At 41.3% G+C, this 18,357-nt stretch overlaps 2 protein-coding genes across 2 annotated transcripts; one reads left to right on the forward strand and one right to left on the reverse strand.

The window, feature by feature from the left end:
* Positions 1-1,414: 1,414 nt before the first annotated feature.
* On the forward strand, positions 1,415-6,332 carry ssu72 (SSU72 homolog, RNA polymerase II CTD phosphatase). The gene is made up of 5 exons (XM_006783390.3): positions 1,415-1,701; positions 2,525-2,668; positions 4,818-4,957; positions 5,059-5,177; positions 5,394-6,332. The coding sequence occupies exons 1-5, from the start codon at positions 1,622-1,624 to the stop codon at positions 5,493-5,495; spliced, it is 585 nt and encodes a 194-aa protein (XP_006783453.1). The 5' UTR covers positions 1,415-1,621; the 3' UTR covers positions 5,496-6,332.
* A 4,893-nt stretch (positions 6,333-11,225) lies between these two features.
* Positions 11,226-18,348, reverse strand: atad3 (ATPase family AAA domain containing 3). Its single transcript, XM_006783389.3, has 16 exons — positions 18,035-18,348; positions 17,397-17,473; positions 16,202-16,303; positions 16,030-16,089; positions 15,875-15,944; positions 15,613-15,778; positions 14,721-14,790; positions 13,752-13,907; positions 13,614-13,670; positions 13,407-13,532; positions 13,193-13,317; positions 13,028-13,079; positions 12,865-12,935; positions 12,573-12,740; positions 12,052-12,160; positions 11,226-11,948 (listed from the first exon to the last, which is right to left on the reverse strand). The coding sequence occupies exons 1-16, from the start codon at positions 18,228-18,230 to the stop codon at positions 11,556-11,558; spliced, it is 1,998 nt and encodes a 665-aa protein (XP_006783452.2). The 5' UTR covers positions 18,231-18,348; the 3' UTR covers positions 11,226-11,555.
* Between the last annotated feature and the right edge of the window lie 9 nt (positions 18,349-18,357).

An 18,357-nucleotide genomic window follows, 5' to 3' on the forward strand; every position in this document is an offset into this window, starting at 1 on the left:
CACATACAAAATAAGAACCAAAAAATAAAATTAACCCACAAAACATTACAATGCATGAAAACTACAGAAAAACACAAGATGGTGACTTAAATATTACAAAAAGATCAGCTATTAAATTTCATTCTTTCATGTGTAGACAGGCAGACAGATTTCTTTTTCAGCTATTCTATTTTAGATTTGCTGCTATGTTTGGGATTATTGTGGATTGTTCAGATACAATTTTACAAACCTAAGTCATGACCATTTGTTAATGCTCCCAAGCAGCCCATACTTGTTCAGTCTTTTTCTAACTGGACATATCTGAGTTTGAAATGTAGGACTTTGATTTTGCTGGGAAGTCCACCCTGAACACTTGCGGCAGTCTCCAATGTTTTCCACTTGTGAATGATTTATCTTGCTGTAGAGTGATGGCCTTTTTTTTTTTTTTTTTTTTAAACTTTATTTATCACATTTTAGACATACAGTCAAGTAAAACAGGGATCACATAAAAGATGACATTGTGGTAGTACAATGAGGAACAGAGAGAGTGACAAGGACAGTGAGACAAAAGTGAGTACAAAAAATAAAATAAATTAAGGGGAACATAAATAAACAAAAGTTTGCAAGAGCCAAAATCAAGTTAGCAGTTTCAATCGGTTATAGATGTTAACAGTCTTGAGAGCCTTAGTGTTTTTTGATGAGGAGATTGTCCTTATATATTGTGCAAGTTCCATTTTTAATACAAGAAGTTCAGGCTTTCTGCCGAGGACTTTGCTTTTGTGTATATGAAATTTTGCCAAAAATAAAACCAAATTTATAAAGAAGAAAGCATCATTGTCCTTGTCTTTAAAAGTATAATAGCCACAGATAACATCCTTATAGTATAGTTGAAGATTAGGGAGAACAGAGTCAGTAATAAACTTGTGGAAATCCTTCCAGAATTTACATGTAAATTTACATGACCAAAACAGATGAGAAACTGTTTCAGGTTGTTCTTGACAGAAGGTACAATTTACATTTATTTCAGCCATAAATTTGAACAAATATTGTTTGGTAGGGTAAAACTTATGAATCAACTTAAAGGAAATCTCTTTAATTTTGTTTGTTGAGTGATGGCCTTAAAACAAGAAATAGCCTTGCAATGTCGTAGACAGCAGCCAAAACACAGCACTGTACGAACATATTAAATACAAAGTAAAAGTTGTAAGACATGAAATGTGGAATTAATGGTCCCTATGTTTGTATGCCCTGCTGCTAAAAGCCCGTTGACTGTGTCTGCTTACTGAAGATGTTAATGGTACGAGAGATTTTAGCCACTTCTACTGTGGCGAAAAGAGAAGGCCGAGCTCTTCCGGCATGTTTTCCTTACTGACGTTACGTGGCCTCACTGCGCTGAGAGCTGCGAAGCTCCGCCCTCAACATGACATCACTTAAAGCCGTATCCAGGGCAAGGTGCCGCTCCGCCATTTTAACTTCCTGCTTCTAAAGAAGACGAGCTTGTCGCGCTGTATCTACACTCGAAAAGCGTTTTCGTTGATCCAAACAACAAGTTTTTTATTGTTTATTTCTCTCATAGAGATAAAAGTAACCGCCTCAGTTAGGTTTTGAGTTCATATCGGTTAGTTTCAGCCGGAGAGTCGCGATGCCGAGCCACCCGCTGCGTGTAGCGGTTGTGTGCTCGAGCAACCAGAACCGCAGTATGGAAGCGCACAATATCCTCAGGTAAAGATGAGACGACTGGAAGAAGAGAGAAGGAAGGCGGCCACAAAGTGATCGAAATCTGTGCGGCTTTCTGAGCCGTGTCGATGCGATGACAGCCCGTCAGGCCTCGACACTTTTTAACAATGGACTTCGAGCTCAGAGCGCCACACCGAGGCTGCAGCTCGACTAAAACTCAGCTTTCTGACCGTGTTTCACAGGTTTAGGGTCGCCTAGAATGGCCTTAACTAAGATTCTGCTGTCAAACTGATTTTTAGAGAAGTCACACCAAGGCCCAAGTTGTTGGGTTGTATTCTCCCCCCACATTTTAACAAGAGCGCCCCCTGTAGGGAATCCTCCGAGAGGGAGCGTCTGGAGGTTTCACAGCGACGGCAGGCTCCGATCAGCTGCCTCATCCACCACATTTTATGGAGTTTTGTGTTGTGTCGATCAGATCTTCTTACACAGAAGATGTCACTACAAAAAAGAGCCTTTCAGCCCTCTTTAGATATATTCTTACTAACTGCACTGGATTAGACAAACTGGCTGGGGAAAAAAGATCTGCAGACCAGGGTGACAAACTGTCACCTATTTTATTTTTTTTAATATTTAATTTCCTTTTTTAAAATGAAAATGGTCAGCTGATGGATTGCAGATGGGGTGGAAACTGGTATTTTGAGGTGTCTTAGGTTTCATAAAGTCTTATTCTAAATATGTGAGGAGGCAGTTTACAGGGCTGGGTTTACAGGTTACGTGACGGCTGTGGAAAGACTTATTTCCTTGTGCTTTCGTAATGTTTTCTCAAAGTTGTTGCATAATTCACTCTCTTGTCCTTTCCTCTCTGCAGCAAACGTGGATTTGATGTGCGTTCATTTGGGACAGGGTCTCATGTGAAGCTACCCGGTCCTGCTCCGGATAAGCCAAATGTGTATGACTTCAAAACGACATATGAACAGATGTACAACGACTTGGTCCGCAAGGACAAGGAACTGTATCCCCTTCCCACACACAACATCACACGCATCCTTACACTCACATATACTAGGAGCCAGATAAGTAAACGTGGGCTGTGTATCTGTCTTGATTAGATAGTAGTTTTGGACACTGGGCAGTGCAAGGAGATGAAACCACATGCAGGGATTTAAAAAGAAAAAAAAAACATGATGGTAAAAAGGTTTGTTTTTAAATCTTTAACATGTAGGGTGTGGAGAAACACCTTGCAATACAGCAGCGGTGCAACAGTAAGTTTGCTTTGGTAAGAGCTAGGATTTTATTTTTATTTGAAATTGGTGTAATTTGGCTCACTGAAGCTTCCAGTTTTTGCTTGTTTCTGTTTATTTTAGTTCAAGTAGTTTCAGTCTTTTAGTTATTGTAATATTTGTTTTAGGCAACATTTAAATAAGTTTAGAGTTGGTGTGAAAATGCAAACGCAGCACTTTGAGGAGGGTTAACTCACATCCAGAGTCTCAATAAATGTGCAGCGAAGTCTCATCAGGCAGGCTTTTACCAAACTGACAAAGACAAAACTCAGTCTGCCTGTGTATATGTTTTGTTTTTTTTTTCTTTTTTAAGTTTACTTTAGCTTTTAAGTTAATAAAACTGGTTCAGTTTTATTTTAAATTCTGTTAACTAAAATGTTTGGGGGTGTTTTGTTTTTTTACCCCACAAACACCAGTTTTTTTGTGAATTTGATGAGGCTGCTTAGCGTTAATGCAATTATTGCATTTTAACAATACTTTCAGAGTATTTGTACTGTTGAAGTAACACGAACGAGACGTTTTCTGAGTCGCCTTTTGTAGTTAGTCGTAGAGAATAAGTATTGTCTCAGTTATCAAAATTGTAAAACCTGATAAGGACAGAATATGAACTATTAGCAAAGAAGTTGAGTTTGCCCAAGTGGATGACAGCCACTAACCCCAGAGAGAGGGAGGGAGGGAGGGGGGGGGTGGATGCATAAGGGCCATGAATCTAAGAGGTTGTTTTAAGCTGTAGGCTTGAGTGCCCCAAGGTAAGTTAAAGATTATCAGTTTCTCCTCATTAGCATGTGGTATGTTTATGCTGATGCAAGGCACTCAGACACATTAGATAGTTAGTGGTGTTCAACAAAGAGCACAAGTGTGTTAGTCTTCCGTGGCTGCACTTTAACTGTGCATGCACAGGACTTACTTTTATTTATTTATTTTTACTTTAATGATAAAGTTCACATATTTTCTATCAGTAACCAGTAATCATGGTCCTTCTATTTAAACCTTCCTTTGTTTTAGTTCAACTCTTTTCTTTATTTATTTATTTATTTATATATATATTTTTTAAATGTGCTAAAAACAGAAATCTGCCTTTATTTCATCTGGTTATAGAGGCCTGCATGTTGAAAGGTCAGACAAGTTTTCTCTGAGGTGTCATTTACTGTTGTGCTGCTGCTGATGGTCCTGTATTGTAGGTGTTTTTTCCCAGCCTGCATTAAGGTAAAGTAACAAATCTGTTATCCTAAATAAGAAAATTACCCTGTGACACAGCCGTGCTGTATGATTAACTTAAGTCACTGTGCTTGTATTTTTTTCTGTAATTTCTGCTGTTTTGCATGGATATCTCACTGATGTAGTGCACAACAACTACATTTATTTATTTATTTAGACAATCTCTTCCCATTTGTAGTGAGTGGGTTGTATAGTTTATAATCAATTTTTTTTGAAAGAATAAAAAAAACAAACAATGGTGACATTGTCTGCATCAGCCTGGCAGTACCAGTGTGGCTTGTTAATATTAAAACTCTGGATTTAATGCTGTTTAAAAAAAAAAAAAAAAAAAAAGTAAACAATGTTCCTGAAAATCCATCCTTTCAGCTTGTTTTCTAACTGACCCTCATTGGTGAATAGTCTGCACCACTAGAGGGCGATGTAGTTCATGCTAACTAGACGTCACTGGAAAGTGCATCCTGCCCCCTTGTGTAGTTTGATTGAGATGCACTTTATATAGTTGCTTGGACCAGTGAGTTCAGTCTAATTGGGTGCACACTGAAATCCTCTCTCTGTTGCTCTGATCAGTTTTATTTTGTTTTGAGTGTTTTGTTTTTTTTTTGGGGGGGGGGGTTACCCTTCTTGCCTCGTGCTGTGTATTCCTTGACCCTCCTCACTCTTCAGATACACACAAAACGGCATCCTGCACATGCTGGACCGCAACAAGCGGATCAAATCAAAGCCAGAGCGCTTCCAGAACTGCAAGGACAAGTTTGACCTGGTCATCACCTGTGAAGAGAGAGTCTATGACCAAGTGGTGGAGGGTGAGGTTTTGTAACATTACTCGGAGTCATTCACAAACTCACCGCTTTGCTGCTTCTCCAACTGTTACCTGCCTTTACCTGGTCTTTAATGTGTTTCCTAGATTTGAATTCCAGAGAGCAGGAGACGCTGCAGCCCGTGCATGTAATCAATGTAGACATTCAGGATAACCACGAGGAAGCCACACTGGGCGCCTTCCTCATCTGTGAGCTGTGCCAATGTGTGAGTGACAGCATCTGATAACTTCTCGAGGAGGCGTTTTCTTACTATTTTTTTTTTTTTTTAAACAAATTACTAATAAATATACACGTAAATAATGTGCAACACTGTTTCAGTTGGCATCTAAAGAAAGGTTAATCGATCTTTGTGAGTGGTGGAAATGAGGCGTGTGCGTGCACAGGTGGTGTTTTGATAGCTTTCCCTTGTGCACCCTTGCAGATCCAGCACACCGACGACATGGAGAATGAAATCGACGAGCTCCTACAAGAGTTTGAGGACAAAAGCAACAGGCCTTTCCTTCACACTGTCTGCTTCTACTAAGACTCTGCAACAATTTGCAATAAACACAGACCGAGATCACAAGCAATCACACAGAAGTATATGGACACACATGCATCATACTCCTCAGTCATCCATGACTCAGTGCATACAGGTTGTGTGCCTACACAACCACAGACACACATAAATAGCTTTGGGTCAGGACCTAACAAATGGCTGCTGTTGGACATATTGTTGATAATGGGTTTTTCCTCTAAGCAGAGGATGGACTCGCTGCTCTTGCTCTGCCTTTCATTCCTCCAGATCAAGGTCAGGCCAAGGTTACTCCCTCCAAAAATCACAGGTCCAGTCGAATCACTCAACTATGTCTCCTCAGGGAGAGCCACAACACCCACAGGCCAGATTCAACAGCTCCTCCAGTTACTTTCATTTTTGTTTGGCACAGAATGTTTTTGTTTTCTTAGATCTATAATTAATTCAAGCATATATGCCAGATTTATTTAATATTTGGGAGGGTGTACATGTGTTTACATGCTGGAGGAGAATTAATTGAAGTGTATGCTTGTTTCTGTGCGACCATGTGTTTGTAGATTTAGTTAGGATTAAGTTTTAAGTGGGTGGGCTAATTAATAATGAATAACCAAACCTAGACCTCTGAGGCTTTCATCGGGTGTGTTTCAGATATGTGTTGATTGATATTTAAACTCGATGCTGTATTTCTGGCCACAGTATTTTGTTTTGAGGTTTTTTTTTTTTTTTTTCTTGAACTGAAGCATTGTACTTATTTTCAAACTGCGAGCTCGGCTCAGAGTGCCTGATATTTCTTTTTTCCTGTATTGTACATATGAATCTACTAAAGAACGAAGCCTCTCTAAGAAATAGTTCATGACCCTTTTTTTGACTTTATCAGTATTTAGTTCCTGCTGAGTTATTTAATTACAAAATGGGTATTAGAAGACTAACAGCGCTGTTAGAAGGACTGTTTTGAGTGATGAGGACAAATTACCAGACTTGGATATAAAATATGGGCTGATCTTTATTTAGATTTGAATTATTCATTCAGTTTGACTAAAACTAAAGCAAATATATTAAAATATCAGAACAGAACACGGAGAGGCTCAGGTGGTAGAGTGGGTTGTATAGTATTTGCAAGGGTGGGCATGTCTTCACCACATGCTGAAGGTGTAGGTCCTTCAGCATGGCGGCTGTGCAGCTTCTACAGTGAGGATACTCCCAGTGGTGGATCTGTAGAAATACTGGTATATTTATAATTAGAAATCTGCAAAAGCTAATAAAGTTCAAACATGAATGGTATGGAGTACAAACATTGCATCCAAAATATAGTGAAGTAGAGAGCAGCATAACATATAAAGTATAATGAAGGTGTACCTGAGTAAAGTACTAAAGTTAACACACTTGGGTACATCCAACTACTATTCTTTAATCCAGTGGTAATATGAGATAATACAGAAGTTGGGATATTTGGGAAAATTCATGTTAAAGAAGCCAAAACTCCACCTTTAAAAAAGTAGGTAAATAAAATAATACACACATTCCCAAAATTAAGAGTACTCCAACCCACTGAAACCAGAAAATCTCACAGGGCCCACCTAATCTTAAATTTTCGCTCTAGTCAAACAGAGAGCCTCATAAATTTACTTGAAAATTGCATTTAAAAAATCGCTCAATGTAATGATTAATAACCTGTTTTAATTCACTTTTTATATAAATAAATACATATATAAAATAAATAAATGTGACTGTACATACATGTGAGTAATTTCAAACTGGATTTCTGTTATTAATGCGACCTACCTGCAGTACCTTTGCGGCCCTCCAGGGGACCCCGGCCCACACTGGAGGCCTAACCTTAATCCCTCGCTCTAATTGTAGGGTTACGAGTCCACTGAAATGCACTATCACAGAATTAAATGGCTCAGGTAAGTAAGAGCTCAATTAGAAAAAAAGGAGGATAAAGGATTTCAGTAGATATAAAAAGTAAAGCAGCAAAATACAGCAAATACAAGGACATGGACACATGGATGAATAAATCGTGGATGAAGATTTAAAAAATAATAATTAAACTGTGAGAATAACCGTTAGATTGGGGGCCAAACACATTTTAGACACGCCCCTGCTCATCCGTGAAAATATAAAAGAGGGATTATGAACGGATGACCAATGTTCCCTCTAATTTTTCATGTCTCTGAGCAAACACACAAACTCCCTGAACGGTCCCTTGGACCACTGTGAGCAGCATTAGACGTGTGCACTGTGGTCACGCCAGCATCGAGTCCATCCAAGTGGTTTATTAAAACAACCAAATTACAGAATTTGCATTCATGTTAGGCTACTTTTAATTAACTGCTTTAGCCCACTTACAATGAAAATTTAAAAAAAATCTTGTTCATGACCTTGTTCATAAAAACTGGTATAAAGTCCACACTTTTTCCGTCAATTGTTCCGTCTGTCCTGCTCACATCTCCAGTGGTTGAGCAGCCAGTCACTGGTCACTTACTACAAAACTCACTGCAAAACAGAATGGATTGTTAACGGATTTCTTTTAATTGCAATTCAGGTTAGATTTTTTTTGTGCGCAACGCAGATTTTCTGTGCGCAGGAACCGTGCCAGCAGTGCGCGATTGCGCACGCGCGCAGCTTAGAGGGAACATTGCGGATGACCAGTAGCGGTTTTTGATACGGGTGACACGGGCGGTTGCCCGGGGCGGCATCATGGGCATCGGCAAAAAAAAAAAAAAAAAGAAATGATCGTAGGCCTACTCATGCCGCCCCGACATCAGCCAGCGCATATTGGGAATGTCATAGGCACCGATCGGCTTTCTATCGCCCATTTGCTGGGCGTAAGGGCGCCCTCCGTTTACGAGGTGCGCCTGCTGCTTGTGGCACAGGGAGGAGAGGGCGGGGCGGCGGGGGATTCTCTGGCTGGCTGTAGCTCGCAAAATAAAAGAAAATAAAAACAAAACAACAAACACGAAAACAACGGACATCATGATACAGACTTATAATTTGCACCGATGTTTTTTTCGAAATTCTGTACACGAAAAGTGAGCGCGAGAGCCCTCGGTGCGCCTGCTTGCTGCTGAAGTCAAAGTAAACTATTGTGATCTCCGCTACATACAGTCCAGTATATAGAGAGACAAGACGACGAGGCTCCAGTTACAGCAGTGCAAGTAAACAAACAATAAATATAAGAAGAGTAAGAAAATAAATATACACTTTAGGACTTGGGGTAAAGGGATCAATAACAATTTCAAATTTATAATTTACAGTTTGATGATTTAAAGTCTCACACACAACCCGTCAAAAGGGCGGGGGGGGGGCTGCTTCCAGATAGAGCACATTTCATTCATAATGATGTAAATCCAAGCCCATCATGTATTCATCATTTGAACCTTGGGTTGTGTGAAATCCCAGAAATACACCTTAGACAAAGTGAATCTGTGAACTAAGGTGTCGGTCTATTAGGTTAAGTTGTGGTGTGATCCTCGAGTTGGGGGACTTATTTTCATACTGGAGTGCAAAATTAAAACCAATGGAAGATGGATAAGAAAAGTTCAAAGCCATCAGGTGCTCAGTTTAGAAAAAAAGAGAAAAGAAGAGGAAGAGAAACGAGCAAAAGATACAGGTAAGCAGATGTGTCATTGGATAATGGCACGTCATGTATCCTGAAACAATCAGAATCAGAATACTTTATTAATCCCTAAGGAAATTATGTGGGTTACATTTGTTCCAAGAAGAAATGGTAAAAATAGTAACAGTAACAGACTAAACTCCAAACATTATGTTGCAGATTTTAATATTAATTAGTCATTGTCAATTGTTGTTTTGTCCTGTTCTCATTGTATGACAAATTATGATGGCTGGAGGAAAGCAAAGCGACCCGTGGGCTTCACTCACCCACAGCCTGAGCAGAGGAAAGGACTGATCTAAAGGCACGAGACCACCTCGGAGCGCACGTGAGTCTAGACGTGAGTCGTTTCTTTATTTTTCCTCTGTCATATGACTTTACAGGACAAGTATACATATATATATATTAACCAGCCAGTATTCAGGCATTTTTTGATGCATTTGTCACAAATTCCAGATCCTGATTTATTTTGTTCATGAGAATGGCCAGTGAACATTGCAAGCATCTATCTTTAATTGTTTGTGAGATATTTGTGTTCAAACATTGCCTCGAATTTCAAAGTGCTAAATAAATAAATCTTGAAAAGTATGTGACATTGTTGCTTCTTTTCTTTGTTATCAGAGTGAACAAGCCTATATTGTTGTTCCACATCACATAGCCATGTCCATAGACCGCTCCTACGGGAGCTACATCATGACCCAGCAGGAGATGGATCTGATAGCTGGGATAATGTTGGGTATCTGCATCAGCTGGGTCTCGATGTGGCTGGATCCTGTTTGGCACAGGGCACTTAACTGCTGGAGGACAAACCAGCTCACCAGTGAGTAATCGCAAACCTTTGTCTGTGACGATTCAACTCAACACAACCAGAGACCTAAGTCTCTCAGTTTGAAAAAAGCTGTTACATTTTTACTGTGTGTGTGTTAACTCCTAATTATTATTATTATTTTTTTATCTCCAGGTAATCGTTTCCATTCATGGATGCCAAAATTCAGAAATATAAGGAAAATGTTCAGGCGTCCACATCCTGAACCCTCGAAGGAATCCAGCAGGAACATGGTGCAGATAGAGCCACAAGTTAATGGAAGCACTTGACATAAGACTGTAGTTCTGACTGAAATATAACAGAATGTAATAACAGTTGTAATAATGATATTTTAGCAGCCACTGGAACCACCAGCATGTAAAAAAACAAACAAAAAAAAACCCACACACACACTTCCTCAGGGAAATCTTGTAGAAGCAGATCTGCCATTTCTCAGCCTGTTTTCTCTGTTTGCAAAGTCTGTTTCTGTGATATGGAAACATTTAAGGGGTTAAGAAACCTTAGTTATACACACATGTACTGTACACTGGTTGCCATACACTGCCTCTGCAACTGTCAGTGTTTTTCTGTGCTTGCTACTTACTAACTAATAAAAATGCTATATATATATATATAAGGCATATGCAGAGGTAAGGAGTCAGCTTGTGTGAGCTAAGCCCATTCTTAGGAGCTCAGGGACACTTTTCTGGTCAACCAGGTCTTGTGCACGTAGCTCAAACAGCTCTCCCAGCATGATACTACAAATGACTTTAACCAGATGTTATAATTCATTTTTATGTGTAAAATCGAAGTTTCCTTTAATGAATAATTGGGGGACCTCTCAAGTGATCATATAAACCTTATGTCTATTGATTTTTTTTTTTTTTTTTTTTAAATCAGTCAAACATATCCCCATCTTTCTAAAACAACCTTCACTTTCCCTGTCAGGAATGCATTATTGATGTCTTACTCATGCAAACCTGCACATCACGCTACATAAGAGGGTCACATAAGATGTGACAGGGCATTTAATCATGCAGCCTTTTCCAAACCATGGACAGCTTCATGCCCTCGACTTTCCTTTGAATATGGAGCTTCTACGGGAACTCTGTTATTATAGTGAAATACTGAAATCCCAGATGGATTCCTATAGGACACAACTACCCACTCGTCTTATCATTGCCCTTCTATCCGTTATGCATTGTGTGGTTCTAAAGTCTCTGCCTTTCAGAGCTATATATAAAGGTTGGAGGTGTCACAGTACGACTCTTTCTTAGCCTTTCAGACCTCTGGCTTCTGAGAGAAACACCACAAATCATCAATTGTAGTAACAATCTTTACTTTTTATGAAAACATGGATCAGTTTCATTGTTTCAACAGAGACACTTTAATTAGTACATTTATATAGTGTAATTACAGACACAGCGACTGGTTTCCATGTAAAGTAAACGTTTACATTGTCTACATGATGCATAAGACCGAAAGAGTCTCAGGCATCATTTGTATTTTGTAGTTAATTGGTTAGCGCTAGAAACTCATCTTCTGTCGTAAAGACAATCCCAACAGGCTTTTCGATTGAAACTTTCTAGTCAAAGAGGCAGAAAGCTAAAATTTTCCTATCCAGGTAGCACCACTGGGAAAAACGAACTCAAACTGGAGTTCCATCTTTAGGAGGAGAGTCTTCTCTCATCTTGCCGTCAGTGGAGGCAGGAGGTTGACCTGAACTCTCTGCTGTGCTGTTGTGTCCAGCTCGGTCGGCACTTTGGCCCTCTGCCGAGAGGTTCATAGGTGCTTGCTTTTCATTAATCTCAAGGACAGGAGCGATCACCTCCTGGGCCTGAGGCGTCTCGCTGAGGGGCAGATTAAAACCCATTTTTCCTCCGCTGCTCGTCACCCCAGCTGGTGGGGGTGTAAGGCTCTTCGCCGCCTCCTCTCCTCGCAGCCAGTCCATCTTCTGAAGGTGCTGCTTGATGGCATCGTCGACCCGAGCGTCGATCATGGCCTCTGTCAGGACGCCGTCTTCAGAGGAATATGCTGCCGCCTGAAGGAAAACAACAACATTTTCATTTTGAAATTAAGATCCACTCTCCAGTGGTATGACAAGGTTTCAGCTATGGAGGCAAAGATAATATGATGATTCGTACCTGCCAGGCCACACCCAGCTTCGAGATCTCTCTTCCAGACATGCCCTCTGTCCGCTTCGCTATCTCAGAGCACTTTTTCCCGTAGTCAAACTGCGCCAGCTTCAGCCTCCTGTAAACACAAAGCAGAATAAGACCATGAAGGAAATTTCCACTGTTACACAGTATAGTGTTCCTACACTGGCTGAGACGTGTAATCTCTTCACTGTCTGGGCTCTACCCCAGGACCTCCTCCCAGGTGGACATGCTAGAAACACTCCAGTATAAGGCATCTTACTCTGAATCAGATGGCTCAACTGGCTCTTTTTAATGTGGAGGAGTAGCCACTCTACTCTGATCCTCTCTGGAGTGATCAAGCTCCTAACCCCAACTATAAAAGACAGCCACGCCACCCTTTGGAGGAAGCTAATTTCTGCTGTTTGTAATAGGTGAGGTAACCTGACAGCTTCGTTTTCACACTCTGTTCTCTCTCATCACCGACATGCTACTAGGAGACTTTAAGAGCTCTATTCTTGTGTACTCACTGTCTCCCTCCAGTGGCCGGCTCCAGCACATATTTGTCAAAGTATAACCGCACCAGCCTCTCCCGCTCCTCAAGACCCGGCAGCGCAAAATTCACTATTTCATCTATACGGTCATTTATGGCCCAGTCAAACTGTTCCGGCTGGTTACTGGCCAGCACCAACATAAACCTGCATAAAAACACACAAAAAAACACAAGAGTCAAGCAGCTTAATAAAGGTAGGAAGTAAATCACAGTGGTGTGCAGGTCTGGTTAAGAAAGTTCGTTTGTAAACATGTGAAATAGATTCTTACTTGTTGCTCTGTTCTCCAGTGCGATATAAAAAGGCATTGAGAGTGGCTCTGAGGTCTTCACTGATTTTCTCCTATTGTAAAAACAAAATAAGGTAATGAACAGTTGCTTCTTTCTTATGTAATCGGCAGGTTTTTTTGAGTAATGAAATAAACGCAGACTTACGGTGGCTCTCTTGCGGAGGAATGCATCGGCTTCATCAACAAACAGCAGCAGCCTGTGATTGGAAACATGGCAGAAAGGACATGTTTTGCTACATCTGGTGCACTTTGTGATATTGGTGCAAATATAATAATAAAGATGTTAGGTGACATATTTTGAGCATCATACCCGCGTCGACTCGTGTTGGCCCAATCAAACACTTTGTGCATGGCGGTGACACCATCGCGGCCCATTGGTGCTACATCACCACCGGTCATAATGGCGTAATCCATCCCAGAATGCACTGCCAGCTTCTACTCCACATACACAGAAATCCTCCAGTCAGAAAAAGCACTGGTTTATATTTTTGGACACCTGAGCATGCTTTAGCTCTCTGGCGTACCTTAGCAAACAGCGTTTTGCCCGTCCCCGGAGGACCGTACATGAGGATGTTCCTGTACAGGCCGTTGTTCTGCCTTGTGTTTCTTGTTGCTATGGCAATGTCACGCACACGCTCCTCCAGGGAAGGCTAAGAGATGGGAAAGTGCTGTTATTTCAAGTTGAGACAAAACGGCAATGATTTGCACTTTTATACCACATGTCCACTTACACTGAGCACAACTCCCTCCAGGGCATCCTGAGGTTTACTCTTCAGCCGCTTGGCCGTCTAAATCATTTCAAAGCAGTTATTAGTACAACAAACTCTGCAGCTTAAAAATAGCAAAATTATGAATTCATCATTAGCTACCTTGACTGGATGTTTGACTGCCTCTGCGACAGTGAATCGGGAAGTTTCGCGGACTAGTGACGGCTTTCCGAGCCTGGCCTCGATGTAACGTCCGGCCACTGCTGTTGCATTTCGAGCTGAATACACTCCCACAGCCAAGAGGGTCAACCCTGCCACCTGGGGAAGAGAGGAAACCATTATAGATCTGGAGACTAAATTCACACTCCATTATGAGCAATGATAGGCAGAGCATTTTTTTTCCCAGAAGATAATATTTATAGTTGAGGTAACATCTGGGATATAAGATCTTCATAGTTATAGCCAAAAACATTTATAGAAACAATTTGAAAAAATACCTTTAAGATAGAGTTTCTGAGAATGGAAGTGTTTGGAAACCCACAGGTGTCATAAAAGCAGTATTTGCTTTGATGTATATACAACGGAGTAAAAGGACACAGTCAATTGAAATGTCTAGCACATCTGTGAATACACACATGTTGGGCCTTTTAATGCTGCATTCCAGATTAAATTAGAAATTTGTATTTACGAGTTTCCAGTCAAAATCTTCATCTGGAATAACCCCTAAACTTGGATTTCCAACTCAGAAAGTTGGAGCAGCCCCATGAATGCCAGGTTTACCACCAGAGATATTGGCAGTGAATATCAACAGTAATAAAACTGTAAAAACTGCCACTGTTATGTATTCGGGGCATGGCATATAATTCACAGACCAGGCTCTATCCATGCACGTGCTGCAGCAGCATTTCAAAGCACACACACAAAAAAGGTATTGCTCTGTTTTGCCATCTTGCTAAGAAGCAAAACAAATCCTGTTTGTCTGACTTCGACAAAAACATTAATGTTTGATTTATGTTACTTGAACACAGCATAACTAACTGTGCTTTAGTGTACTCCTTAGGCATATTCATGTTTGTTTTTATTGGAATTTCAGTGACAAATTCTCCCTTGAATGGGAGCAGAGTGTCTCACCGTGGCAGTCACTTTGTCCCAGTCTGACACAAAGGCCCTGAATCCTTCTCCAAACACAGCACCTGCAGTCCTGAAAGCAAACACGTGTTAACTGTGAGCACGCCTTTAAGAGTCTGTCACAGTGCCCATGTTGACACTGTTAAACATTTACTGAACTTAAGCTGTTTTCATGCATGAACTCCAGAAAATGGAGGAAAATTTGCTTCTCTCACATTCAGCACACAGCAGGACAAAGTCAGCATCAGTGAAATTTGCGCTACTTTAAATACTCTGTTTGGTTTGGATGAGGGTGCTACTCGAGTAGAGCGTGCAGGAAGCAGGAACATAGACTGTATAAAAGACAGACGCAGCTTCCAACTTTCAAAAAGACATCAAAACTGCATTCTTTTAACAGCCAGCAGGTTGCAAAGGGATTTCCAGCTGTACTGAAGTTTTGCGATCGATCGATATAAAAATAAATAAATAAATTTATTTATTTATTTTAAGTCAAGAACTCAGGTTATCAAGGTTATGCACAATGTCCTTGTTTTAAAAACAAAAAAACAAAGATGGCGACTGGGTCTTCTGAGTCAAACAGATAAGTCAATCTTTTATACAGTCTGCAGATGTGATACAGGCGGCCGCACTCTAGCAGTGAATTCATTTAAACTCCTTTCACATCAGTACAATTGGACTTTACACACACAAGCTGACATATTAAAGACAATTTAATGCCCAATCCAGACGTGTCAGACATTTGTGTGCTCGCGTACAGCTCAGTTGAGTAAATTCTATAAAAGCTCAGGTGCGAAAATGGATTTACAAGAAACTGCATTAAAAACAATTATTATCATTCATGACCTTAAAAACCAGCGATACACCATTATAAACAGCTCAGAGCAAAACGATTTACTTTATGGACTCCAGGACGGTCTGTCTGTGTTCTGCAGCCTTCAGGCGGATCTGCTCTCGGATTATATCGGCGTTTTCCCTCTCAACTTTGGCTCGAGCTTTGGACTCTGCCTCAATACGAAGCAGCTCATTCTTGTGTCTCAGCTCCATCTCGTGCTCTATGGTCGCTAAACAACAAAGAGGAAAAAACAAAAACATAAACCTCAGCTCATCGTGTCAAACATTTAAAAGCATCCCATCAATAACCGCGCTCGTTTCTTTACCTTTCCTCATGGCCTCCTGCTTCTGTACAGACTCCTCCTGTTTGCGAAGGCTCTCCTCATTCATGGCTTGCTGTTAATTAAACAAGCACAAGACATTTAGTACTGTATCCCACTTCACAGCACGTTACAGCTGGAGTTGGAGGTTAAGAACTCACCTGTTGCCTCAGTTGGTCCTCATATCGCTGCCTGGCCAGCTTGTCTTGGTATTGAGCTCGCTGATGGGACACAACCACAAAAACACAATTTGGTACAATTCACTGCTGTAATACTCACAGTGCTCTTCCCTCTAAAGAAAAAGAAAAGGAGCTCATGTTTTTCCCCTCTTACAGCTTGATGCTGCTTGCTCTCCTCATTGAGAGTTTTCCTCCTCTCTTCAGCTTGGATGCGTATCTGGTCGCCTTTGAGCTGTTCGACTGCTGCTTCATATTCCTAAAGCGTGAGGTGAGAGCACAACTGGGTCATTGGAGAACAGCGTCAATTCATCGCAGCACAAAACACAGATGCCACCAAAGTCCTCGAGTATCAAAGGAGCAAGAATACCTACTTAAATAGAGCACGGCTGTTATTACGCCCAATCAGATGACTTCAGTTCCAGATCGAGACTACTCTTCTATTCATCACATTGAAACATCTCATCTTTATGGTGCAAGCGCCCTTGCAACAAATCTCTACCCCAGCTCTTTTTTCATCTCTGATGCCTGCTCTGTGCTGGTCTCCCTGCCTTATTCCACCTATACATACTCAGGAAGGTCATTACAGTGGTTCTTATACAGTACTGTGTAAAAGTCTTAAGCCAACACCACACAGTTCTTTGTATTTTGCTAGAAAAAGTCCAATAATTCACTGTAACATGCAAACATACATGGAAATACAGAGTCTGTGCATGCTATGGCACAGCCTCCATCATGTTATACAGACAGTTGTATATATTCACTGTTGTTAATCTCTCCTGACCTTCTCCATACCTATTGACTCATGTTGTAATATGCCAAGCTTTCAGCTAATAGCTCTTTAGGAATCACCTCAACGATGCAAACAATAAATACCATTTAATGCATGTAAGCTGTGAGTAACTTCAAATTAGTTATTTGGCAAGTTGTCTGTTATGTGCAGAAACAACACGGGTTCATCTTGAGGTCATCCCTGTCAACACCACTAACAGTGCCCAAGTACCAGGACTGATTTTAAAATGAGTGAAAAAGCAGCCTCTGACAGAGCTTTGGAAAGCCCGGAGAACTTTTGATAAAGACCACTTTTGAAAAATACGGCTACTGCGGCTTCATCTAATGCAGGTCTATAATACCTAGGAATTATCAAGCTGATAGAAACGGACTGATGTACCCGGTGTCCTGCTGCAGATGCAGAGTGATCCACTGCTCTGCTTCTATTTTTATTAACCGATTTTCTTTTTCATTTTTTTACTTGTGTGACTCATCTTCTGGTTGTGTTGCTTCTTGGTTTAACATTTGTGTGATGAACACAGTTTTTTGAAGTACGTAGTGAGTAAATGTATTCACTGTACCTTCATCTTACTCTGGTGTTCCAGCTGAGTGGTATTCTCCTGCATTCGAGCCAGCTCCAGAGCTTCTTTGGCATGTCCTACACACATACACACACACACACACACACACACACACACACACAGATGAAGATGCATGTAGTTGCTTCAAAGCGTTATGTTTGTGAGGCCTGCTGTCTTTGCTGATCCCTGTGACTGACTGTATCCACCTTTGAGTCTTAACTACCAAACAACAGCCCTGAATGAATGAATGAATGAAATCATTATCAATAATGAAATAATAGTATGTGTTGCATCGTTGCACGTGTGTGTGTGTGTGTGTGTGTGTTAGAGGGTGAGGTCTGGATGTTCTGAGCCGGACTGCAACGTCCGTGACCTTTGAACTTTGTTCTCTCTCTGGATGAAGGTGGATGCAGCTCAGTTCTGTAAGCCTAACTTCACGTGAGTTAAACCTTTAGTATTTATACCGGTGCTGGATGTCGGTGAGGGCCTCTTCAGCTACACTGAGACGACCACCACCGTCACCGTGAGCCAGAGAGCAGCAGATGCTGGTGCAGCTCTGCTCTCCAACAGCAGCCGTGTTGGTATAACCTGTACACACCTCCTCTAAGGAGACCCACCCGAAGCCCTTGAATACTTACGGGACATGTCGAGCTCCTTGGCCGCCTGAGCAGCCCGCTCCAGCCCGGTGGGATCGAAGTTGCTCCATTTGTCCTTGGGTTTATCTCCACCGCCGCTGGAGCCCCCGGCCGGCGGAGGTGGCGGCGGTGGAGGCTGTGCCGGTAAACCGGGAGGCACCTCCGGCTGTCCCTTGTTCAGGCCGAACAGCCACGACATTTCGCTGAGAACAAATAAAGCACCGTTAAACCGGTTCTGTTGGACAGAGGATAGCAGCCGCAGGTCTGTCACTACGCTTCCTCCACACGCGTGTTACGCCGAAAGCTTCTGCGCATGCGCACCAAAC

The sequence above is a fragment of the Neolamprologus brichardi genome, chromosome 5 (genome assembly GCF_056152115.1).
Source record: "Neolamprologus brichardi isolate AB-2024 chromosome 5, ASM5615211v1, whole genome shotgun sequence".
NCBI lineage: Eukaryota > Metazoa > Chordata > Actinopteri > Cichliformes > Cichlidae > Neolamprologus > Neolamprologus brichardi.